The sequence below is a fragment of the Serinus canaria genome, chromosome 8 (assembly GCF_022539315.1).
Source record: "Serinus canaria isolate serCan28SL12 chromosome 8, serCan2020, whole genome shotgun sequence".
In the NCBI taxonomy this organism is placed as follows: domain Eukaryota; kingdom Metazoa; phylum Chordata; class Aves; order Passeriformes; family Fringillidae; genus Serinus; species Serinus canaria.
The window spans coordinates 18455431-18482114 of NC_066322.1; the positions used below are offsets into that span (position 1 = coordinate 18455431).

At 38.5% G+C, this 26684-nt stretch overlaps 1 protein-coding gene and 1 long non-coding RNA gene across 2 annotated transcripts in view; one reads left to right on the forward strand and one right to left on the reverse strand.

Moving 5' to 3' along the window:
• The window catches only part of LOC127059864 (uncharacterized), a 105595-nt gene extending 89250 nt beyond the window's left edge, over positions 1-16345 (reverse strand). The window contains exon 1 of the long non-coding RNA XR_007778167.1: positions 13613-16345. This is a non-coding gene — a long non-coding RNA (uncharacterized LOC127059864). The remainder of the gene's footprint in view (positions 1-13612) is intronic.
• Positions 1-24732, forward strand: PALMD (palmdelphin). The gene is made up of 8 exons (XM_009088513.4): positions 1-336; positions 5509-5589; positions 11067-11197; positions 16352-16466; positions 17356-17389; positions 17481-17591; positions 18290-19387; positions 23111-24732. Exons 1-8 carry the CDS (start codon positions 292-294, stop codon positions 23152-23154), a joined length of 1659 nt encoding a protein of 552 aa, XP_009086761.3. The 5' UTR covers positions 1-291; the 3' UTR covers positions 23155-24732.
• The last annotated feature ends 1952 nt before the right edge of the window (positions 24733-26684 follow it).

The window sequence follows — 26684 nt, forward strand, 5'->3', positions numbered from 1 at the left end:
CAGCTCCTGAAGGAAAAGAGCTTGTGCTCCACTGTTCCAACTTGTCAGTCAACTCATGCCAGCACTCTCCCTGTCTGCCTCTTCTCCACACCCTCATTACATGTGTCTGTCTGGACTGATCTGCTCATCTGTTCAGGGACTCTTCTGACAAGTCAAAAATTTTGCCTCTTTCTGCTCTGGAACTGGATCAAATCACCTCAGCTTTTTTTTTTGCAGCCCCACCAGGAGGTTTTTTTTGCTTATGGTCTTATTCTGTTTGCCTTCACAACTTGTCTGTTTTTGATTTATAGAATGGAGGAAGCCGAATTGCTGAAAGAAAGATTCCAGGCCATAACAGTAAGTGCCCATGGTTATAATTCACTATTAAAAAAAAAGGTTTAGAAGTCATATTCTGTGCAATGAGCTGCTGTGTGTTTGCTGAATAATGATTTAGCTCACGACAGAAAAGACTTTGTCTGCTTGAAATTGTTACTTAATAATTTTAGTTTATAAGATATTGCTTTAAGACAGCTAAGTTGACTGTACTGACTTCATTATGGGTTGTATTGCTTGTATTGCACCTGAAAATTAAATTCAAAGCAGTGAAAGTATGTGTGCAAGTCACTACTGGACAGTCTAAAACACACATTACAGAATGTTTGCCTGAAGGTCAGAAGGCAGCTAGAGAATTCCAGAACAAATCAATTTTTACATTTCACAATGTGAGATTAGAGATTTTTCATTTGTACTGTGGAATTAAATACAAGTTCTGAATTATTAATCATCTGTCATAAGTATTGCTGTCTGAAAAGTAAAAAATTACAAGCTTGGATTAGGCAAATTCCTCCTGTCAGTTTTCAGAGGACAGAGTCAGTAAAGTCTATGCTGGAGACATTAGAAAACATTTTCAGTTTCTCTTCTAAAATGAAATCTGAGTGATGATTTCTAGCGTGTAAAAGGAACAACTAAACTATTTTTAAAGTAATACAACCTGATGTTATAAAAATTGGCTGAAGCCAAATCCTCCTCTGATTTGATCTCCAACTAAACATTCAATTACAAAAGACTTAAACTGAAACATTTGACCCTCTGGGATGAAAAGAAACCTTCAGAAGGATCACTGACTCTCTTAGTTAATAGTAAATAATGGAAACAAAGGTATTTGTCACACTTCTAATGTGACAGATTAGTTGTGAAGCACAACTAGCAGAATAAATGGTGGGAAGAATTAAAGAATACCTTATTGGAATCAAAATAAATGTAAGAAGGCATAACTGGAAATCTATGGGAATCTAACAGGTTGGGTTTTAATTCAGTTGAGTTTTAATTGTGACATTTGACAACAGCCAACAGGACCATTTACTGTATTTACCTGAGACCTAACACAAGCCCACAATAAGGTAATTTGAAATGTTTTAGAGGGTTTAGAGTACATTTGTTTGTTTAACTGCAATGTTGCCTGAACCAGGGTAATAACCTGGACTTTGTCTCTAGTGTATGGGATCAAAAGATAACAACAGCTTTGGCACTCCAGAGGAGTCCAGGCCTCACAATGTTTTATGCTCCCTGGGATCCAGGGGCAGGAATAGGGCAGCACTCTTGGCTGATGAGGACTCCTATGAACATACTGAGGCTGGCATCCTCCAGCTGCAGCTTTGCTTCCAAATGAATACTTAAGCAGTTTTCTTTAAATAAACCGGGGCAGCCTCCAGTGCCTAGCATTAGAAGAAATAGGAAATAATTATTGTGTTCTGCCTATTACTTCATTTATTACACTTGATGTGTAAAGGAGCAATGTGCTCTCTGCTTTCATCAATCCAGAGCATTCAGCTGGAACACTTGGAGTGTTCTGACTGCAGAAACGAAGCAGCCTGAATAAAGTGAAGTTATCAGCCCTGACAACCTGCAGAAAGAGTTATCCAGGGAAACAGCACCCTGTAGTTACAATAGCAAGCTCCTCCATAGCTCTGGGGGGGTTAGCTCAAGTAAAGTACCTGGGAATTTCAAGTGCTACCTTCCAGATGTCTGCTGTACAGGATCTAACAGGATAGCAAGGGGCACTCCAGCAGTCAACAACTGCACCTGCACTGAAACTTACTGGTTTCTATTGTTAAATACCTGTCTCCCTGACAGCAACAAAACCAGTAGGAGTTTTCAAAGCCTTTTGCAAATCTTTTCTCCCTGTAGCAAACAAAAAGGAAAACATGATTGTTTTTGTTCATGATGTTGTTGTTATTAAATGTTTTGATGCTCCCACAGCTCTGAAAAGGAAACTTTTTCCTTTGTTATGTAGCTACCACCTGCTGCTGGTGTATCTAGAATATAAAAGCAAAAAATAAAATGTCTTCATTTTGTTAGAAAGACTTTCATACCTTAAGATATGAAAGCTTTAATACCTTTTATGCTTAATGGGTTTTAGTGTCTGGAAAATTACAAGAAAATAAAAATACCTTAGTTAAAACATTAGCTGCTCCATGGAATTTGACAGTATGTGTCATTTACCAGGGGACCAAGACCACCATCTTTGGCACCACTGTAGAACAATGACACAAACTAATGGGCTTGGCAGACAAGACATTTCACAAGACACTGCTCTGTGGGTGCCATTGCCTTTCTTTCAGACAGATCCAGTCTAGAACACAATTCATTTCTGTGCACATAAGTCAGGAAAGAGTTTCACATGTTTCAGGAGGAGTAAAAATTAACACCAAGCCTTACCTTGCATTGATGCACAACAGAAAGGAATGACTGAACATGCTCTGTCATAAAAAGCAATTCCTGCTCACATTAACAAGAGCATAGTAAGAGAGGACTTCTGGACTTCAAGGACTTCTGCCAGCAACATGATCATCTGCAGGGGCAGAGCACGAGGTTTACTAGAATCATGGCTCCCTTAGCTATCCCGGAATAAACATTTATTCCATTAGATGTACAGTCAAAGCTTCATAAAGCAAGACATGATGTGCAGACAAAGCATTGCAGAATGCATGGTAGAAAGTGTTCTAAAAAGTTTTTAAAGTTATTTTGGCACATAAGGCTCAAAAAGATTCCTCATACTTAGCTTCTGGAATTAGACTAAACTATATAGGTATATAGACTAGAAATATAAAAGACAATCTATTTCAGCTGATTTAATCTGGATAACTGTATAACAGATTTTTAATACCTACCAGTGAAATTAACACATGTTAGTATGGAGGATACAGGAAGAAAACTTTTAGAGGAAAAAAAACACTGGACATAAAAGAAATACAGACCTTTGAAAAAAAAACAGACAAAAGTTTCTTTACTGAATAGGTTCCTTATTAACAGTTAGTTTAAAATACACTAATTTATGCCTTTATACTCAAGTTTCTGTCTGCACAGTGGTTTATGTACAAATACTCATTTCAGACTACCCACACACTTATTACATCACCACTGGTACAGAAAGACTACTCAAATTGCCTTAAAATAGTTTTTAATTGTATAAAGCCAGTAAAAGTTCATTTTCTGGCTAAAAATCTTATCCAGCACTTTAGTAAAGACAAAAAGAATTTTCCTTAAGACTTGTAATAATCTGTAAACACAAGCTCTTGTCACACTAATCATCTAATGATGGGTTATTTAAAGGCCATTTTTTCCATGAGATCAGGAATATTTCCTAAGTAAGAAAAAGCATGAAGATCAGAGACAAGACACTCAGTCTTCAAAATCAGGTCTAGCTAAGAAAAATCCACCATAGCATCTTTTGGATAAAGGCTCACACAAGGATCGTTGCAGAAAAATTACACATTGTAGTGATCCTAAATCTGTAACTTTGTTAATTGTATTGAGGAGCATTGGCAAAACACAAAAGCACTGCAGAGATAAAAATAGCATGTATTTTGAGTAAAGAGCCCCACCTGTTCTGTTTGGAGTATTAAAAAGGCAGACTAACACCATCAAGGAAAAATTGTAAAGGGTTTATAAATAACTGCTATACTTTGCAGACTGTGAGAGATCAGTGTTGATGTTCACCTACGAAATCCCAGCACAGTATCATTAGTGCCTGGCCAGCCTGTACCCTGCCCTTGGTCCCCATAAAGCTTGGTGGCTTCTTCTACTTCCTATCCTATCCTTCAGAACAGCATCCTTGGAGCCTGTGGCCCGACTGCTAATTTCTCATTTCCAGTAACAGTGAAGTGATTCAGCCAAGCACACCACGGCTCTTCCTGTTTCCAAATCCCAGGGAAATGGTGGAGAACAACTCCCAGCCTTACAACCAGCACTTCCTTACTGACTTTCTCCAGTCCTTACACACAGCTGGTTGCACAGGTGGGCTGACAGGGCAAGGCTCTTCCTCTGTTTGTGAAGAAGTTAACCCCTTCCTGAACCATACTGGTCTGAAAACAGACCCTTTATTAAAAAGCTACCATCTTTTTAACAGAGTCAGGCTGTTCTAATCGAAAGGAAAGAAGGGTTAGTCTCCAGTCATCAATCATTTCTGCACAGGACAACAGAAGATTCCATTTACTTCCCCAAAATGTATCAAGAAACAAGTACAAATGTTTCTTGATTGGCACATGGCAAGGAGCCATGCCCAACAACAGAATTTTAAAGCATTAAGGCTGACCAAGACAATAGCCTATTAATACACTTTATTAAGGTTACTTTCCTTTGGCATGATTTCTTTCCCCCCGGCTGCTGAGGACACAAGGTACTAAATCAGTATTTGGCCTCACACAGAAGAGCCACAAGTTTACTCCATGTGACAGTGCTATCCATAAACAGGAGAGGCTCAAGCATTGCCAGTGTTCAGATATTGTTCACCCATTTCCTTTTTTCTCTAATCTGTAATAAAAAGGATTAAGGTGGCACTAGGATAGACCAGCACTACATGACTTTTATTCTTCTAAAGATCAGCAGCCACAAAAACAGCCTGAGCAAAACCAAAAATTTTCTTTTTAAACTGAAAAAACAACATATATGAAGTATATTACATTCCTCTTTTCTCATCTTTACCATTATTTGACTAACAAAACAAATTTCTAACTCTTTGTTTATTCCTGTTTATTTCAGCTATTATGCACAGAATATATAAACTCAGTGCTGGATTCACTGACAGCCTGTTTCATCTAGTGATGTATCTCAGCTGCTCAGTGCAAACCATGCAGACTTTTTCCTCTCCTAAATGATGTGTGGGCTGCCTTAGGAATTTTGGTCAGGATCCATTTTTAGTCTCACTCTGCATGTACAATTTTGCTCAATTGTACTTTCTTCCTGTTTTTGCCCCCTGCCCTTCCCAAGAGTAAATTTTTATTTTACATGATCCATCCTCTGTGGTCATTAACACATTGAAGTGTACTTTGGAGAAAGAGCAGTGGAAATCATACCTGTGTAGGATCAGTTTATTGCTGCAAAGAATTATGCACTGCCTAAGCACCACATAAGCTTTATAATAAGGCTTTATTTGCATGGATTGATTTCACCCTACTGAACAACACTTACATAATAATTTTATTAACAAGTAATTTCTCTAAACAAAGTTTTATTGTTCTTAATTTGTAGGACAAAAGAAAACTGCAAGAAGAAATTACACAGAAACGTCTAAAAGTAGAAGAGGAAAAAATGAAACACCAACATTTAAAGGTAAGTAAGGTGCTAGAGTTATGTAACTAAAGATAGCCTCAAGTCATACAGCATGAATAAAGGTTGGGGATTTTGGAATGCAAATCTTTATGCATTTAAGTTGTGCTTTTACTGTCAAATTTTCACAGCTTCATGGAGTCCTGCCAGGACTCCACTTGACTTTAATAAGCATCACTCTTTGAAAAAAATTACACTGGGGAGCTAATGTTACTTGATCACTTACATGGCATAAAATGAGATCATAACCAGGAAAAACTCACAGAGGAAAATTAAGCCTCACATTTCAGACTGGGTGTGTTCACTCCCTAATCCCACAACAGCAATCCCACTTGGTACAGGGTGCAGCACAATGATGAGGTCTAATTGCATTTTTTCCTAGAATAAAAACACCATATTTATTTGGCTGTACTGTGGGCTTTTGTCAGATTGTTTAATTATTCTTTGGCAAAATAATGCAGTTTCTTTGTATATTAAAAAAAAAGTATAAATGCTACAAGTATTGTTCTAAAATATGGCCTGGTAAACTCAGGATTACGAAGTCCAAAGGTATAAGAAACCTAAAGATCCATGTCTGTAGAAAACTGAAATTGCAGTGATTTCTACCCGACACCACTATTCTTAAAATGTTTATAGCAGTTTGGCAGTCCATGTCATTTAGAGAGATGAGACAAAATCTATGCTTCTAGAAATATGCAAGTCTTGGTATTTTACATACTCTTTTCATTATGTGAGCAGATAAACAGTCTCAAGAGATATATTGAATCTAACACCAGGAGCGTGGCGTGTCTCCTCCAGCAAATGTGAGAGCAGCATATTTAAAACACACTCCTCTTCCAAACAGACACCAGATCCTGAGCTTCATCCACCCTCTCCTTTTGTGTCAAGCCAAAACAATAAAAAGCCATGATAAGCTAGCTCACTGGGCCAGGCAAGCCAACACACAGCTAAGCCCAGGTTTTATTGGAAGCTAGTTACTCTAAGGACAGGCTTGGGCATTTGTGGAACATCTTGTCTAAAAAGGAGGGGAATATCTTTTCCAAGTCCTGTAACCCTTGAGCAGCAAACATGTGACTCCTCCATCATGGTACATGGCTACATCGAGTACTGAAAGTTTTATTTCAAGTTTCCATGTCTATAAATCCAGATGACTCTTTTGCCCTTCTTTATAGAGGGATAAACTGATCTGTTGTAGACAACCAGCTAATCCTCACTACTGCTGTGTGCAGAGAGAGCCCTAGGGCAGTTTCCTTACAGACTTAGTACATGTTCGTAGCTAAAATTAATAGGTCCAGTGGAGTTTTAAAAGTTAAGAAAGCAAATCCCTACCTTGAACTTATTCTGAAAAAATTTCACAGAGTTTTTAAAGAGGATAAAACACTCCTGGAAAAATACTATTGAAATGGTTTTACTTTGGAACAGAACAGAGGATGTGATTTCTCTGCCTGTTGTATGAGAAATCAGAGATCATACAGAAAAGGTTTAAATTAAATCAGTCCTACTGCATATACAAAGCAAAGCAAAGATCTGTTGAGGAAATTATTCACTTGGAAAAGAAGAATCAAGCAAACATTTAAAAATATGATTTAAATATATACTTACATACACACGTATGCTGTATAAATACATACATATCATTAGTTATTTGGAGCACACAAAATGTAGACTACTTTTTCCAGCTCAGGAATAAGACAGGCACCTAATATCAAACACATTAGTACATGAAGTGCTTTTGCTTTATACCCCAGAAGTTTTGTCCCTTAATGAACATTATTGCTTCAGACTAATTCAGGAGTCAAACAACAACTGCTTTAAAACAGATTTAGACTTCTCAAACATTCAAACACTGCAGTAAATTTTATTAAGGGGTAATTTCCCTAGTGATTCAGCCTGATTCCACACATTTATACAAATACCAGTTGTGTGCATGGTGAAATCCAGTGCTCCATGATCAATTAACATAACTCACACCTGTCCCCTAGGAAACTATTGCTGGTTAGTAAATCTCACTGCCAGAGATGTTCTTGTTAGATGAATAGCACTATCCTGTTCCTCATTTTGTCCTTCCTATTTATAACCCTTAGCAACAGGTTTATCAAAAGGTTGTTGGACTGGTTAGGTCTGTGGTTGTTGTTTGTTGGTTTTTGTTTTTTTTTTTTTCTATTGGAGCTTTTCTTCTGGTATGTTTAATGTTTGTTGCCTAAAAAAGGAAGTTTAACTTCCCTTTTGCAAATAGGAATCCCTGCTCTGGCTTCCCAATTACTTTCTTTGATGCTCCCAAGTAAACTTCTTACAAGAAGTATACATGGGACATCATAACAGATCTTAGTTATTTGGTGGAAGTGGAGAAGGAACATTTATTCTCTACACGTGCACTTCTCTCAAATGAAGTGGAGGGCATGCAAGCAAATACACCTGTGTGGACAGGGCTTCACAGAACTGCAAGGAGTATTGGAGGCTGCTAGTGTAGGTAGAGAAGAAATTTTATCCAGTATTTCTAGATGCTCCAACAACTAATCTTTTCTTCTACTTGGAGTCCTTCTCACTGAAGCAACAAGGGAAAGGACCAGACAGAATTGCTTGAAAAGTGCAATCAGTACCAATTTGCACGTACTTTCTAAGAGCTTTCACAGTTTATTTTATTAATTTTCAGGCTTCTGACATGCCTGAACTCCATTAGTGCTACCTTGTAGATGCTTGTATTTAACAGTGTTGAACCACATTTTTGGGGTTTTTTTGTGAAAAAATGTGAAAATTGTTTATGCCTTCCCCAAAATGTTGTAAGGTAAACTGCCATACTCCTGGGAGAGCAAGACCCAAAAACTCAAAGCACCTTTGCTTTCCAGTGAAGGATGAATCTCTCAGTGCTAGTTCAGCCTTGTTAAGGATGGTAGTGGAGTTACACCTGGAGCACAAATGCAAATTATTCACAGAATCTGCAGAATATTGTCATGGTACTTTTGATGTGACCATGAAACCAAGTGATTACTTTCCAACACTCTGGCCCTTCCCAGGGTTTTATCACATCACAGAGGACAAGTATCCCTTTGCCTTAACACACAGACCCTAATGCAAAATGAAAGTGCTTTCATGTCAGTGCTACAACACATGCACAACCTGGTTCTGAGCTAGAGACACTTTGCTATGGAAGGAAATGTTAAACAGGAGAAAAAAACCTGTCAGGCCCAAAGCAGCTGCTCCTGCACTGGCTCATGCCGCTGCCTGGATGGAGCAGACCTGAAACCGTCTTCCATTCAAAGGTTGTTTCCAAACTACACAATGTGTCATTCTTTCAAAAATGGCAAATTAAATGAAAAAGATTACATGGCATTTAGTTGGGAGTAGCAGCACACTGCTCTGGAAACATGCAAAAATAACACTATTGTGTTGATCTAGTATTTAGGGAGGTTGCTCTCTTGGGCCTAACCCTATGCAGACAGAAGCTTTTGTTGATTTTAATACATGGTATTGGTTTCTGAGGTCTACAGTGCCAGCCCCACTCTGAATCTTACGAGGAATTATAACTCCATTTTTTGAGACATAAGTGCTAGACTAACGCTGTTCCAGCCAAGATGAAAACCTCACCTTTCTAGAAGGCATACTTACCATTAAAATCTAAACAGTTTGATGGAAAGGAAAATTAATAACTATGTGCCCTCCAGCTTGAGAATACGGTATTTTGTGGTCATAAGATCTGGTGGTTTTGACCACACCAGGCTACCTGCATCTACCAGATAATGTAAAAATATCCTATTAAAATCTGTTTTCATTTCATTAGACCCTAAAAAACAACTACGAGGAAGTGCTGCAAAGTGATTCTACAGACAGAGTCAAGGCTCAGAACATCAGTTTTGAGCAACCTGTGTTTACCAAGATTTCCTAGGATCCAGTGTTGAGAGAGACAGAACACTGTCCTGCAGGCAAAGGCAACTGTAAACATTGCTCTTACATCCCACAAGTAAAAAAATTAAAAGCACCTCAGAGTGCCCAGACTTCTCAGCAAGCCTGTTTTAGACACTTTCTATGACATTATATGTCAAGTGGAAAATTACTTTTGACTGCAATAAGGTCCCACATATATATTCCTCTGCCAGTTGGGCCTCAGTAATAACCTCATTGAAAGCACACAATAAATAGAAAAGTGCAGGAAGCAACAGTTGAAGTGACTCAACACAGGATGCAGGCAGGGATTCCAACAGCCCCTGCAAGCAGCACTGAGGTTAATGCAGCAGTGCTGGGCACACTGCCTCAAGCAGCAGTAGTCAAAATTCAATGTACTCTGCATCCACATCCTGCAATTAACAAAACTGTATGGGGGGAGAAAACCAAAAATTTAATATGGAAATTAGACAGCTCAAGGAATCTAAATTATAACTGGGATATTCACAGTTAATTAAAGACTTAATATGTGTGCCCCTTTTTTGCCTGCTGAAAGAGTATTTCTAAAGAGTCCCAACTCCTTTCCCAAGGCAGCAACTGCATTTATACCCCGAGTCAGACTGAAAGGAGAAAAAAAGAGTGCAAGAAAGTTGGCATGGTTTACAAGTTTCAGCCTGCAAATATGAACTTATCTCCAAGAATATTTTTTATTTTACCAGGATTATTTTTGAGAGCTCCAATGACTTTCAGGTACCATCTTTCCTCATGTAAAGCAGCTGTAGGAAGCAATCAATGCATACAATTTCAGAATTTGAAAACACAGTTGAGAGAGATACACTTACCTATGCACACACAATACACCCATTTGTAAGTCACCACAGGCACTAACCAGGTCAGGACCTAAGTACCTAAGCTCTGGATTGCCCCTGCAACAGCAGTTCTAAATACACAGCAGCTCTGCTGAAACACTAACCAGGCACCAGCTGCCCATGCTCCACCTTTCTATTGCCTCTCCTACCCCACACATCTTCAGCAGCTGAAATGTGAGTTCACTATCATAAGTACACAAGATTGAGATCCTTTAAACTTCCAGGGGTACCATTGCATCACTAACTCCCTAGAGATCTCTTACTCCTACACAATCTCATTTACAGAAACTTCTCATCTTCTGTATCTCCTTCCAGAAGCTATGCAATGCCAGGACCCCAGAAATCTGGGCTATTAAAATAAAACTGCTGGGCTTCTGCCTGGAGCCTTTCACATGAGTCTGTTGTATGTATGGCTGTACAACTGGTTGACACACAAACCACTGGATCCACTTACCCATATTAATCCGTTATGGATAGCAGCTGACATATTCTACATTTTTGTTGGATGAACTAGTAAAATGGGGCATTGTTCCTAAAGACTTTGCTTTAAAGTCAATCTCGAAACACAAAAAATGAATTTTTCTCTTCCAGTGGCACTCACTTTGGTCAGGTTACCTTATGCTGGATAGATCACAATGCTCTGCATCACACCTGTGGCATCAAGACAAATATAGGAAATGGTTAAATAGCCTAACTCTAGCATTCACTTACTTGTCTATTTTTCCCCATCAGAAAAAGGCCTTGCGAGAAAAATGGCTCTTGGATGGCTTTAGTTCCATGACTCCAAAGGAAGAAGAAGAAATGCAAAAGCAGAATCTGGAGGACCAACAACGGACTCATGAGCTGGAGCAAGACATTTTCAGGTAGGCAAGTACCCCTGCCCTTGTGTCTGAGTTAAAATGGTCCCATCTTTCAAGTCCTACCTTATTTTGTAAAAGATGAAAATATCAATAAGTGTATAACTCAAGCAGAGTAAATCAATTCTTGTCATGTTTTCCAATCAGTCAAAATCAGAGAATACAGACTGCAATTTTCCATACTGTAAATTGTAACAATCTGCACAAAAACTATATTGCAGATTATTTGTTTCTCTAATTCCAGATATCCTTTCCATGCTGTATTTGGTAGGTGTAAGAGCAAGCCCCATATGCTGTGATTAAGATAGCAATTGTTGAATCAGAACTTTAAAATAACAATAAATGTTTAAAGTTCTCCAGTTTCACTAGGCCCTGGCACTTTAATACCTGACTTTCACCATAACAGCACTTCAAAACAGTACAGGCTCCCTAGCCCCATTAGTAACACTTATCCTCAGTTTTCTATGTATTTTGTACTCAGTTTAGTCCCAGAAACCTGCTATAGCAAAGGTCTTTTTTTACCTTTCATTAGAGATGTTTCTACAAATCTCATCACCTAGTGCTTTTCCATCACACAGGGCTAGCATTTAATTGCAGAGACAGTCTCATGAGACTCTTATTTACCAAGGACATGGTTCCAGGTGCTTATTAGCTCCAGTTAGCCCTTCTCAAATACCACAGAGCTGGGTACACAGTCAGCTCTTTCCCTGGTCCCAGGCATACTGAGTGGTACTACCCCTTAGCACCCACAGAAAAGATGAAATGTTCCTGTTCTTTTAGATTCTGAAAAGTTTCTTCATTCTTTTTCAAGGCTTCTTTCTCTATTTCAATTCAACAGCATTTTCCATTCTACTTTGCTTCCACTGCCCTCCTACACATACTCTTTTGGCAAAGCTGTCACCAAGATTAACTTTCTCTGGTGATCTCCCATCCTCTTCCCTCCTCACTCCATCTCTGACACAGACAATAATTCTCTTGGCTGACAGGTAGCAGCCTCGTGCCAGTGTGTCCTATAATTATGTTGACTTCTTGCTCAAAAGCACTTTTCTCTACAGAACATCTTCATACACACCTCTGTAGGGTTCATTGTTGCAGTGGTAGGAGGCAGACAGCAAGCCCTGAAAGCATCCCAGGAGGCTGTCATTTTGAAGGCATGCAAGAGGGGCCCAGAAGGCACTGTGAGTGCCAGAAAAGAACAGCATCTAGGGCTAGAATGGGCTAAGGAGCAACAAGGAAATGGTGCTGAGCAAGCATTTCCCCATCAGACCACTGGAAGTTCAGCCCTTTTCTAAGTAGTGAGAGGAAAGATTAGATTCTAAGTCCTGTTGACCATGAGCAAAGCCTAAGCTAAGAATTTAGGAAGGTTTATTCACATGTCTTTTGCTATAATTTAAATTTCCTACCACTCCCTAATAGCTGTTTAGCAAGGGCATCTAGAAAAACATCCATATTGCCTTCTAAATAGCATTACATCTTGTTTATGCACACCCAGGCCAGTTTCAAACCAGCCAGCAGTGATCCAGAAACCTAGGAACAAAGTCCACTAATAAATAAAAAAATATGCATCATACAGTTCTCGCACAGTGTTTTTGCTACACCACAGTTATCACCAAAGCTAACAAAAGCCTGTCTGACTTTTGACCTGCCCTGTAAATGAAACATTGCTAAACTGATCATGTAGATACATCATACAGCAGAACTAACAAAATGAGAGGTTCAGTAGAATTATTTCTTCTAAGCATCTGACTATTAAAACTCACTTGATTTGGAGATAGTTCACTCTGTTGATGATTCTGTGTGTGTTTTATCTTCAGTTTAAAAAATTATGAATCACTTTAAAGACTCTTTGATTACCCTTAGACAAGTCTTTTTTTCTTTCTGTTGAGAGGACAATTGCAATTGTTGGCAGATTATTTACAGTAGTGGCATGAGCCTTGCCATCACTTTCCTAAATGGCATCTCTGTTTTGAAACATTCTTTCCTTAAGTGTCAAATTGAGCTGGTGTAGGTCTGCTAATCAGTTCAGATTTGATCATTTTTTAAATAAAAAATTCTTTGTATCAATGACATAACAGTGAATAGCAAGCAGCCTGAGCCACCTTGGAGACAAATGGCTGAGAGCTTTCGTTACAGACAAAAAACTGCATTTACACCATCTGTCCCATTTACCCTCTGTACATGTTGGAAGCTTCAGTGAACCAAGTGAGCATGTCCCTGGCCAGGGTACAAGCTGAATGAAGAATTAAGAGTTATGTTTTCTTACTTAATCTTCAGCTTAGAACACTCATTCTTGATGGAATTAGTTGCTAAACAACATATTTAAAAATGCAAAACAACTAAGGTCTATTCAATTGCTTGTAATGTGATGCATGAAAGTAGACTCAAGGCTATACTACAGAGCTGCTTAAGCATTTGACTCACCTCAACCCTGTGAGAGCTTGCTAAACTGCCTTTTCCCCCCAGTCTAGAATTCTTCAGGGTGGTATCTTGCTATCTGCTTTTCATTCTCAAGCCATTTATTTTTTTCCCGGGGTGGCAGTGATGCCAATGGCAGCAGATCAGCTGGTGGCCAGCAGCATCCAGGCAATCTCCACAGATGTTCTTAAGTCAGCTGTTACTTTGGCAGAGAAACCTTTCAATTAGTGTCTTGATTTCTAAGGTTTCTTCTCTCATCCACACCTCTATACTACTTATTTTCCCCTCTCAAATAATCAGTGCTACTTGAAAAGAGGACGAATGTTCAAAGGATTGATTTAATACAATAGCTGTGCCATACTTCCATTTCTCACCTAAAGAATGCAGCACTGTAGAAAAGGTAGTTTTATATAAATGCTAGAATAGTTGTTAGACCCTTTCAAGACAAACTGTGATATAACTTCATAAAAATATGATTGACTTAGAAGTTTGTAAACATTTAAACACACCAGAAAGATCCTGGTCTAACTTTCCAACCACATGATGTTATAAGGGCTTCAATTTCTTTGAACTATAGAAATTGCATCTCTTAGAAGTTTGCTTTCCACAAATTCCCGAGTGAACACTCACAACACACTCTGAAAGTGAGCCATAAAATCTGGTTTTGCAAATATAAGTGCAAAAGAGGTATTTAGAGTCTAGATGCACTTTCCATTACATAGGTATGAGAATTTCTCTCTAAACTCACTGAATATTGAATCAGGTCTCTTAATTACCATGCAAAGTGGGTGTTGGTATGGCTGAAAGAGCATATATGAACTGTAATTTGTTTCTTGATCACCCAGGTAAATACATGGTATTTATAATTTTCAATTTATTTGGGGTTGTGTTTTCTCTTTTTCCCCACCTCCCTTTTTTCAAGTATCTCCAAGATTTTTCCTCCTCTTTTTGCACCTGTGTGTCTAGAAGTGTTTAGAGCCAAGACTTAAATAAATCCACAGTATAAGTGAATGGTTTTTCAGCTCATTATGCTTCTGTGAGTTTTTAATGATTTTCAGATTACGAGAATATTGTGATCAACTCTCATCTAAAAATAAACATGTCAATAAAAATAAAACATCTCAATATATTAAACAAAGACTGTTCCATATGAAGTGCAAAAATATGGTACATGGTCATTACTTTCTTTTATAGCTGTCCAAAAATATTCATCCCCCTAGTAAAATTTTTAAAATTTTAGCACTGTAATCAGTACCTTTGATCAGGGTTCTAAGGCCATCTTGCAGAGCTCAGGTCCAAAGTGTGAGCAGCTTTCAAATATTTTTTTTAGCTTTTACTTTCATCCTGAAGGGCTTTTTTTCCCCTGTATCTGTTCTGAGGTCTGTGATACCTTTGTATATCAAAAGAGAGACGTTGTCACCAACAGATAAAAGTCCACATGGCACCCTGTTAGTATAGCTCTACATATCTGAGTTTAAATAGGGCAAGAGCCATAATGGTAATTCAGATTCCTCAGCCACACAGAAGGAAATCATTAATGCTAATCTGTCAAGCTGCATTCAGCTTTTCTAGACTGATTACTTTAAAGGGATAGCAGACTAATCATTCAAGGTGACTCCGTATAATATTGTCAATCCTAGCACACAGTAAAGAAGTCAAAATACAAAAATCCAACACTTCTTTCCCTTGGGGTTATAGGCCAACATTTTTATAACCCTGTCTGTAACTTGATCTCATTGTAACTATTCTGACTGCTCTCAGTAAAAGGTGGTATCAGTTGCAGCTGCTTTAGGCCTACAGTCATTGATTTCCAACATGGATTGAAATAAAAATAAAAGGCATATTTCACTCAAATAGCAAAGTTTTTGGAATTTCCCTTTTCAACTTAGAAGAAGTTCGTTTAAAAAGAACCATGAGACTAAAGTTATACAGCATTAACCTACAGCAAAAGACATTTAGTTCAAGTCCCACTTCAGAGTTAAATCTGGAGTTGGATTCTATATCTTCATGGAGAATCGACTTTCCAACTACTCAGCTAGTAAGGCAAATTCCATTTAAAACCCAACAAATACACACTTATGAAGAAAAGAGCAGTCTTGATTAGAAAGAAGAAAAAATAGGAAATAGGACACCTGCTAAGTCACTGTCTTACTCCGAGAAAAAATTGACCAAGATATTTCACTTTCGCAGTGCTTTCTCCCTCTCTGACACAGAGATTCAATTTTTTATCTTGGACTTTTCTGTCTAGAAGTGTTTGTCATACACTAAGAAAATAAAAACTCTGATCAGGAAAAAAGATACCTTAATCATTGTACTCAGCTTTAATATGCAAGAAACCATACCACATAGACTTAAGAAGGGCAGGGAAAGGAGCTGCAACATACAAAACTACAGCAAGTGTCAATAGCCTAAAAAAATTTTTACTTCTGAGCCTCAATATTCCTTTCACATAAAAATAAAGGTTTTTAAAATAAAATAGTTAGCCTACCAGTCAAGTCCTAACTGGCAAAATAGTTCATGTTTAAATGTGGAAGGCTATGTTTTTTGTTGGGTTTTTTTCTTTTTAAATGAAAATACTACCTCACACCTTTTTCCCAATGTGTGTGAAACCATAAGTTCATCTCATGAGAGCAAAGTTTGTCAAGGTAAGTAGAACCATCCCTATTAATGTCCATATTCCCAATGCATCACCTCCACAGTGTTGTTCTCAGCCTAGTATTAAATCAAATACAACTGTGATTGCAGACTGGAAAAGGAAATTGAGGCTCTGGAAAGACAAGAAATGGAAGTCTCAGCTAAGGAAGAAGCAATTTTAAAGAAACTGAAGTCTGTTGAGAAAACAACGGAAGACATATTAAAGGTTAGTGCTATATTATTCCAGAAATAGAATTTATTACTCAATCATCATCATATCCAGGCAAAGGGGAACTAGCTGGATCCCATGAGTGGCCATGAGCTTTTGTCTGAAGTGACAACAGTTCAAACATGAGAGGGGTCAAGATGTTACATTGTTTAAGTGCCCATATGTCTCCATTTGCTTATTTATGGGGTTGGGGGAGCAATTCCTTTCTTTACTCATCTACAGCACATCTCTAAAAACAGCACTGCCACTGACACCCAGCAGCTTTGCATCTCAGCCAGACACAGCCACACCAGGTACAGACCAGGTACTGAGGCTGGTCTATTCATGCTCCTCCAGGTGACGTGCCCTGCTAAACTGCATCATGCTCCCCACCAAGTCCCTGACAGAGATTATGATGCATCTTAATGTTATCAGCCATTAGTCCTTGTCAAAAGGTAATTTTAATATTTTTAAATCATATTAAACCATCTTAAAAAATACAGCGATGAAACAAAACTTCAGTTCTCCAGCTGCTCTTACATACACTCACACATTCTCTGAAGCTACACAGGGAGATCAGTAAAACTGGAAAGCCAAAGTAGGACCTGTAAAAAACACCTTTGACGCCAACCAGGTTGGGCCACAGTGGGAGGCTAGGTCACTATTTAACACTTCATAATATTTTTGTCCTTCCCTTGGACTTGGAAATGATAGTGGCAAAAGACCACAGAAATTTCACTTTCTCACTTGCCGTGCTCCAACTGAGCACATTTCACTTTTAGTCCCTTCTCTCTATGAAGCTGTACACACAAAAGGTTAAAACTATCAGGGAAACCAAAGCACTGTCTAGTTAACATCTTAAAAGTAACTATCACATTCATTGTTAATGGTTCTCTTTCCCACCTAGTCTGTGAAGACTGAAAAAGCTGGATTTGAAAAAGGTACGTTTAGTCAAAAGAATATTTTTTAAAAGGTTCTTGTAGAAGTTAAAATATACTAATGTTTGTGGATCTGTGGATCTTATTTACTTAGAGGCAGCAGATTACATATATGCCAGCATCCCTGACCTTCCCAAGTATTTCAGACCTTCTGCACTGAGAAGTACAGCACATGCTGACACAGATGATGAAGAAAAGAGAAAAGGTACTGTTTATTAGTAACTCCAGAAGGTGTCAATATGTACAAGAGCTTCCTATATATTGAATCTAATACACTGTAAGCAAAGAACAGACATTACAGATATGAGACATTGGTTCTCATTTAAGCTGTGTTACCAGTTAAGTCAACAAAACTGAGAGGTGAGACAGTGGTGTAAACTATGTGCCACTGAGAATAACTCTCCACCACTGACACTTCTTTCCAGGACTTCATTCTTCTGCCTGTCATAACTAAGTACAGGTTCCCTTCATAATCATTCGTTTCTCATTTTCTGTCTGCACTTACAGCTGTTGGGTAGCCAGCAGTAGTCAGGCTATTTCCCAACTACTACAAAGCTTCCCAACCCTTCGGAGTGCCCAAAACTCTCTGGCATGGCAGCACATGGAGCTCTTCAGCTGCTATTGCCCAGGATATCACCACGGGCCAAGGTTAAATCTGGATTTCTCAGTCTATCATGTAATGAAAACTGTCTCAACAGCTGATTCTTCCACACAGAATGAAAATACTTTTTTTCCACAGGATACAAGGGACATCCAAAATGAGAATCTAATATATGGGTTGTGTATGTGATAAATTCAGTTATTTAATAATTCATTCTGACAGTTGTTCTCTATCACTGTCAGAAGTCCTGTATTTCTTGCAGCTAGTGCATTACCAGTTTAAACATCTGTTTCTTTCAACAGCATTGTTTGCCATGGAAATTAAAGTTGAAAAAGACATGAAGACTGGAGAAAACACAGTGTTATCAACAATACCTCTTCCCTCAAAGGAGTTTAAAGAGACAGGAATTAAAGTCTATGATGATGGCAGGAAGTCAGTTTATGCAGTGTCCTCAAATGGGACCACAACACAAAATGGGATGGATGAACTTGCTCCTGTTGAAGTGGAAGACCTGCTACGGCAGGCAACTGAAAAAAATTCTCAGTCTCCCACAGAGTACCATGAACCTGTCTTTGCAAACAAATTCTGCAGGCCAGTTACTCCTCAGAAAGACAAATTAGTCTCAGGACCAAAACCAGAAGGCACTGACAAAAGAGAGATGAATGGATTTAGCAATCATCAGACAGGGTTCTCCTCCAAAACAGAGCCCTTTATGCAGCAAAATAAAGAGAATGGCCTTGATCTTCCAAAGATAATACAACCAAAGTCTCCGTCTCCAGTCATTTCTGATACAGAGAAGAAAATGCACACTAATCCTGACAACAGGATGATTCCTAATGAAGAAAGAAATGCTGCACATGAGGAATTAAAACCTCACCAGAATACAAGGGAAAAACATAGTGAGACAAGGTTTTTAAATCCCTGTCACGCTAATGCAGCATCCCCTGCACCTGAGGATGAGGAAGATGTTCGGTACAACATTGTCCAGGCCATACCTTGTTACGTGGATGAATCTGAACCTGTGACAATGGTTTTCATGGGTTACCAGCGCGTTGACGATGACGACGCAGAAGCAAACCAGAAGCTGTCCCCGTACGATGGGGTTATCCGTGCAGAACTGGTTATCATTGATGACGAGGATGAAGATGACAGCAAATCTGAGAAACCAGCGTATCATCCCATAGGCCATTATAGTCAAGTTTATCAGCCACCAAACAGGAAAACCACAGAAGCCCAACAGACAAACCCTGTGAGCAGTTTGGGTGCAAGCCTGAACAAGGTACCCCACAAAAATTCCATCTCCCTGCAAGAACAAGAAGAATGCTTAAGCTCACCAACACACCATGCTCATCTTCACAGCCAGATGTCTGGAGATGGTACAGAAGATCCCTCACTAACAGGTAACAGAAAAGGAAAATCATGTCATTGCTGCTCGCTCATGTAGCAAATTGATATTGCTCTTATCTGCTGGCAACTGTACTTCTTATATTGTTTGGACTGTTTCAGACTAAAATGCTACTAATAACATTTTCTTTTGCTCGTTTGTTAACAAATACCAATCTACATTTTGGATCTGTTGAATTATTTTGTCTACAGCAATGCACTAGTTACCACATCAAAATTTGGAAAATAATCTATTACACAAATTCCATTCCTATAACCTTCAAAGATTCAAAGTGGTTCTCTTTCAAGTTCCATTAATGCTACTAAAATTAGCAGAATTAGTTTTCATTTCTTGCAGGTAACTAACAGCATTGCTACTTAACAATTCCTCCTCCTTCACCGGCACGTTTTTCTGCCTGTCTGCATTCCAACTACTTCCTAGACCATCCAAGTTACTCCTTAAATAAGAAAGATGCTTAATAACCAGCTTTACTTTGTATTTTTAAGGAATCAACATTGCCAACATTGTCTTGATAGTGTTTATGCAAGTTCTAACATTTTTCCATTAACCCGAGTTAGACATTTTTATAGCTTCTGAGAAATAATGAAACAGTTTTCTTCACTACACACTGAACAATAGTCCACAGAGTTATTTTTGAATAATTTTATATTCTATTAATACATATGGTATCTATTTCTTACTATAAATTTTTATAATAAAAGAGAGCAATAGCAGAATCTTCCAGAAACATAGAAAAGTCTTCTTTATGATTATGTTGACTTTAACACATACAATTAGACTCCATTTAAGTATACTTACAGAGCAGCAGATTGCAGACTAGCCACATTCCACTTGAAGGAAAGAACACTCTGGTTAAATTACAGGAAGATCAGGGGTCCTGATGCCACATTCTCTCCTCCAGAGAAATTGCATCAAAATGTAAGTTTAGACCCTGGCTAAAGCTGAATTGGCAGCCCAGGAATTCTTTACACTACATGTAAAGCCAGAAGAGATCTTTGGATCATGCAAAAATACTTGAAAGTTCTTACATCAGTAGGCAGTGATTGGGAAGAGCTGTTCAGCAAGCATGGCTCTCAGCTTTTAAGAGTATCGACATCATGGAGTCATGCACACAAAAGCCAGAAACATTCCAGCAGTGCTGCCCATCCTTCCTGATCAATAAGGCCACTACACTTTCCATTACCTTTGCTTTCCTCAAGCAACCATCCTGCCATCTCTGTACTTCCCTTTGTTCTCCAGCACCAAGAGCTGCTGCCAGGAGCTTTTATATCAGCAACTAGAAGCAGAAGTAGTTAGTACAGGTAAGATAAACCACTACAGAAGCTGCTCCAGCCCATTATATTTTGGGGATGGTCCCTTAATTCCCCCAACACATAAGTATAGGATAATGGAGAAGGGACACTCATAACTATTCCACCAAGAAGAAAATGGCCAACTGGGGAAAATGGATCCCAGCTAAATCAAAAACAGTTTGGCAATTGCCTCAAAAATTTCCCCAGTCAGCACTGCCTCCAAGTGAGTATCTTTATGCCTAGTAGAATTTGGAGGTAAGCCATCCTCTTCTTTAGCCCTCCACTTATTTATTGCCACTCCCTGGGACATTTTTGATCAGTGGAAAAAGCCAGGAAGTGACTCAATCTTTCCCAAGCAGCCCTATAATCCTACTGAGACTTCTAAAGGCAAACAAAACCCGGAAAGCCACTCAATCTAGAACAATGTAATTATACAGAGCTGTTTCTTAGAGAAATATACTGTTTTCAAAGCAGTCATTGATGCCCACCCTAGCAGGTTCACCCTAAACACCACTAGAGAAAAGAGTGGAGTCAATTATTTTTGGTAGCTCATCATTCATTACTAAAACAATGAACAGTAAAGTAGAAAAAGAAATCCTCTTGGAAACTAAAGCTTTGGGAAGCACTTGCATCATTTAAACATTAAACAAGCACTGGGAACTCTGAAAGACAATGGAAAACAAAGAAGCACAGGACAGACCAGCACGACGGTCCCTTATGTAACAATTCTTCTTTAGGAAAGAGATGAAACTTCAGAACAAGTTACTGAATTAGTTAGCAATGGCCAAGGACAAGGAAGCAGAGGCATTGTTCCATGTGCCAATCTATATAGAGACAGATTACATTAAATTAGAAGCTTTTCATGCCCACAATCTTACAAAGATGTACGACATACCTCTTTCCATACTGCAGCTATTTTCCTTCCCCCACAAGCTCCCTTCTTGAGTAGTATCTCAAAGTATGTCCCCTCAGAAAATCAGAGGGCAGATACAGAGAAAAGGATGACAACACCATAATTGGTACACCTGTATTGGCATTATTAGGGCTTATTTTCTTCTTCAAATTTCAGGTAAATCCATTCAAGTGCAAATGTTTTGAAGATGCAATACTCATTAGGAAAATGAAAAGTCCTTGGGAGGGAACAAAGGCTAGACATAGTGAAATGAATAAGGAAATGCAAAACTAAAGCTGAATAAGCAGCAAAACATACTGACAGCATGGAACAAGCTCTCACAGGACATAAAGGTCCAAGGCTTTTGGCAGCTAGCTAGTCTAGATGAGCTATTTTTTTTCCTACCACTGGAAGCTTTGCAACCTTCAAAAAACACAATGGAGACAGCTCCATTTGTGTTGAAGAAAGTAAAATACAAAAATCCTCTTTAACAAAGATTCATGCATGCCATCTGTTCCTGTAATGTATAGAACAAGACAAAAACAGACTATGAGCTAGAAGTGAGGCATCAAACTGACTGTTCTCAAACCATGACCAGAGCCTGAATCCTTCAGAATTCCTCAGCCTGTAAAAAGTACACAGTGTCTTTGTAAGAGCTAAGGTTAACATCAGCAGCACTACGATATAAAGTTACACTCAGATGCTTCTATGATTTGCATCAACTTCAGCATTCAAAACTTGAGTTGGACACTTGCTGACATGTGTAAATCAAGTAAACAGCTGCTTTGACCCCTCGTGTCTATATGCAGGGTGCAGGAATGAGACACTATTTTTGGTAACTCTTCAAACTAGCAGGTCAGAGTAATGGAGATTATTCAGCAATGTGCTGGGGGAGGCTTTTACATCTCAAACAGCAGCATTATATTGCTGTTCTAAAAATAACCTTAGCATTAAATCATTGGCCTTTTGCTGTCCCTCTCAAACTTACTCCCATTATACCCAGTAACAGACAATAGTCATACTGATGTTTATACAGGTGCTGTTACTGCATCAGATGAAATCAGGAACATGAGTAACTCCCACTCTGACTCACAAGACCGGGAAGAAAGGAAAGTTTTCTCTGAGCATCACAGAAAAGAAAAATGTTTCCAAACAGTTACAGCTCCCACTGAGGAGTTTAGTTTAAACAAAGAGTTTGTTTAATTATTCATGTGTCGTTTTAATCTGTCAGCATCCAGTCAAGGGCAAAATGAACTCCGTGTAATGTGTTAGTGAAGGTAACAGAGATAAAATAGAAGGTAACTGTGCTAATTTTTAAATAGCAATTATGGAGTAATTTCTAAATATACTCACTTTATTGCAAAATTACCAGAACTAACACCTTCTACTGATTTCTTTCTATAACACTAAAACAATGCTTATTCTGCTGGATTAACCACTGGAGGTATGTGTATTCTTCATTTTTCTAAATAAGATTTTGCTTCATAATTAGAAAGAAAGACTTAAAATGCAATGGCTTTGTTTATTTTTGCAGCTCTGAGGATGAGAATGGCAAAGCTGGGGAAAAAGGTCCTTTAACAGCTGTAATGACATGGAAGTAAAATTTACCACTCAAAGCAGATAAAACTAAGAAGACTTTCTTCTACATACTTTTTCTGGATCATAATTCTTGTTTTGCTTCTCTGTTTCATGGGCTATTTCGCCCTCTGCATAATGCAATGGACTTTAACAGACTTTCAGATTTGACCAACTGCCACATGCATACATATCACATCCTGGATTTTGCTAAAAGTCGTAGTTACCTAAGGCCATAAATGCAGTGTATATACAAGTATGAAGACATGTGCACACCTGTTCTCACAATCAGAAATATGCTGTTGCTGTATACACAGAGCAGATAAACACCTATCTCCATGGAACTTCATGGGACATTGTTTCACATAAAAGTGTGCCAATCTATCTGATTTTGACTGAAAATGCTGCCGCAGCATTCTTTTTGTAAAAGCCTGGGTTAATAAAAAGCAAAATGTGAGAGAGGAACAGGAAGACATGTAAATATAAAACATGCTTACCAATTATACTACCTTGGATGAAGTGTAAAGCATTCCTTTTTAAGTGATAGCAGAACAAACAAAAAAATAATTAAGCCAGCATATTGAAGTGTTATCCCCCCTCTAGACCTCCACAGTCCATTCACTCTTCTATGTTGCATATGACAGTGCAGCAATCCTCATACCCAGCTCTCTTCACCATCCCACAAACATGCTGCCCACCCACAACCTCACAGATCAATCCTGTGAACAATAATATGATCAGCCCGACCTCCTGAGCATGGTTTCACCTCCCAGCCTGCTGAGAAAGCCCTGCTTTTCCAAGAAACTGGTTGCCAGACAGTGCTGTCCATCAAAAAACCAATCAAACAAAAAAGCAACCAAAACAAACAAACAAAAAAACCCCCAACAACAGAAAAATACTCCAACTGCGATACTTTTTAGGTTTCAGTGGGCTGGGAGCTAAAATCAAGCAAGCCTCCCACCAGAAATGCTGAGTTGCCAGTAGCTTGTCCTGCAGCTGAATACAAAGATCTTTACAGGAGTGGCCACAGCTGGAATGGTTCTCCAGCAAGTTTCAAGGCTCCCACCAAAAAACAGGTTAATTCTTTACACATGGTATAGGAGGTAAAAGCCTAAAAAAGCAGGTTCAATCACACCTAGAGAAATCACATCCAAGTCAGATTTTCCAGTACAGAGTTCTAGGGAGAAAAAGTGCCTCATAGCACACTACACCATTATACTCAAATCAGTACAACAGCTTTAATTCACTAGGTCTTAGTCTCATTTGTAACACTAAACTGATAAAGCTCATGCTGTGTTATTCTGGTATAGCTGACTCTAATTATACACCAGTAAAAAAAAAAAAACAAAAAACAAACAAAAAAACCCTATTATTTTTTGCTGGTATTCTTTTTAAAGCAGGAAACTGAAGTTACTACCTCATACTGAGGCACGATGGTAGTAATTGACTGATTTGTAGCCTCTAAACGTTTGGCGGCTCCCAGTCTGATGTGGGTAATGATCTCAAAATTTAAGACTTGTCAGAATGGCTACCTGGAGAGCGGAGTAGTAAGTAAGAACAAATAAATTTTATTGTAGTACACTTCCTCTATGTCTATCCTCTTGTTTGTTGTTGTTTTATAATGGGTTTTTTCCTTACACTTCTTCTGTTATTTGCTGGTTGTAAAAGCAGAGGGATACACTACTCTTAAGGATACACCAAAAAATGAGAGCAGGTGAGTGATAGGAAGTAGTCGCAAACAATTTTTTAACAGAAGCAGACAGCTATGGACACTCATCATCTGTTTCCCCAACAACCTGTACTATTAAACTTAAATAATAAGGAAAAGGGAGCAACTATTATTACAATACAAGTCAAAGTAGTTTAAAGGAAAGACTAGAAAGTTTTGTGCTTCTGGAAAGTAGGAATGTTTATCATCTGATTGCTACAGCCACAGAGCTTTCCTGCATCCTGTATCAACAAGAACAGAAATACAAGGTGGTAAATTATCTTTTCAAATGTCAGTAGAGATGCTATGCAAAACTCTAATTCATCATTAAAGCAAATGATTTCTAAGGCCCCACAAGACAAAAGTCTCTCTGAAGCAAAGCTGAAGCTGCAGCCCTTCTTAAGTGCAGTGGGATGTGTGTCAAATAGCTGGTTCAGAGTGATGCAGCTTTGTGATTTACATTATGTGAAGTCACTTTTGCACAGCACAAGGAAGACCAGCAGAAGCTAGACAGTGGTTGAACTAGGTGGGAACTAAAACAGGTGGCCTCAAGCATGTTCTGAAGAATTTGTCCTGTGCCAGTTTTGCTGTGCCACTCAGGTATGTGCAACAGTTTCCCCCTTAGAGAAGCCGGAATAAGATTTATGTGAGCAAAGAATTTCTCAGACCTACTGGCAGACCATCCCTGTTAACCACCCTTCCATTCACTTGGACTCTTCTTACTTCAGCCTGCACCAAAACCACTGAGATATTAACTTCTGCATAGAAATGCAGAATACTGCAGTTTTTCCTTGGCAACTGCTGTTCATCTTCTGTTGTCTGGACAAGGATACACCCACATGACAAAAGAAAACCATCCATATCTGCTCAAACAAACCTTAATAATAGATAGCAAGCAAACATTCCAGAATGTCTATCTGTATGAGATGACTTGAAATGTGATGAGTTTTTGAAAATTTTTCCAGTTAGTTCATTTAGAAACACTTCCTATTTTGGAAAACCTTTTCGTGTCAGCCTCTCACGGACAGGTTACAGCAAGCAAGCAAAGCAGAAGTGCTGTTATTTGAACAAGGGCGCCACGTAGTGTTAGGCACTGATGGAACACAAAGCAGGCAAGCTCTCCTCAGCCTTCCCCGGGTAAAGAATCACATGGCCATTATTCCACGGAACTGGACGTCTCCCCATCTTGGGATTTTTGACAAAACAGAAAACAGTGTAGCACTCTGTGTAAGAAGGAGAAATTAAATACACCTTCAGGGTTCGTGCTGCAGCCTGAAATATCAACTAACTAAAAACTACTTAAAGCAAAACAAAGTACCTCTGAACGCTATTACATCTGCACCAAGCAATTTTTGTTCAAAGCACAGGCAAAGAACATGATTTGTAGCTAAGCCAAGAGCAGATAATGAGTATTTGGAGGCTGCATCTAATAATCAAGACAATAAACTACTTGTGAGACAATGCACAAACTTCGACCTGTCATCTATTTTCCTGCCAATATCAAACCCTTCTGCAGATTGTTTTCAAAGGAGTACAAAAAAAACTTTAGAAGATATTGGAATAAAATGACATATTACTTATTATTTATGCAGGAAAAGGACAGGAGGGGCAGTATAAACAGAAATTATGTAAAATAAGCAAGTTTTTCAATCAATTAAGTTACAATATTGTACATAAGGGATCCCATAAGAAACTAGACAATACTTCAAGCAGTGGGAAGAAAAAAATTATCCAGAACAACTGACAGTTTTGCCCATTTAAAAGTTGTATTAGATGTGGAACAAGGAAACTTTTTTTCTTGAGGAAAAGAAACTGCTTTAAAAAG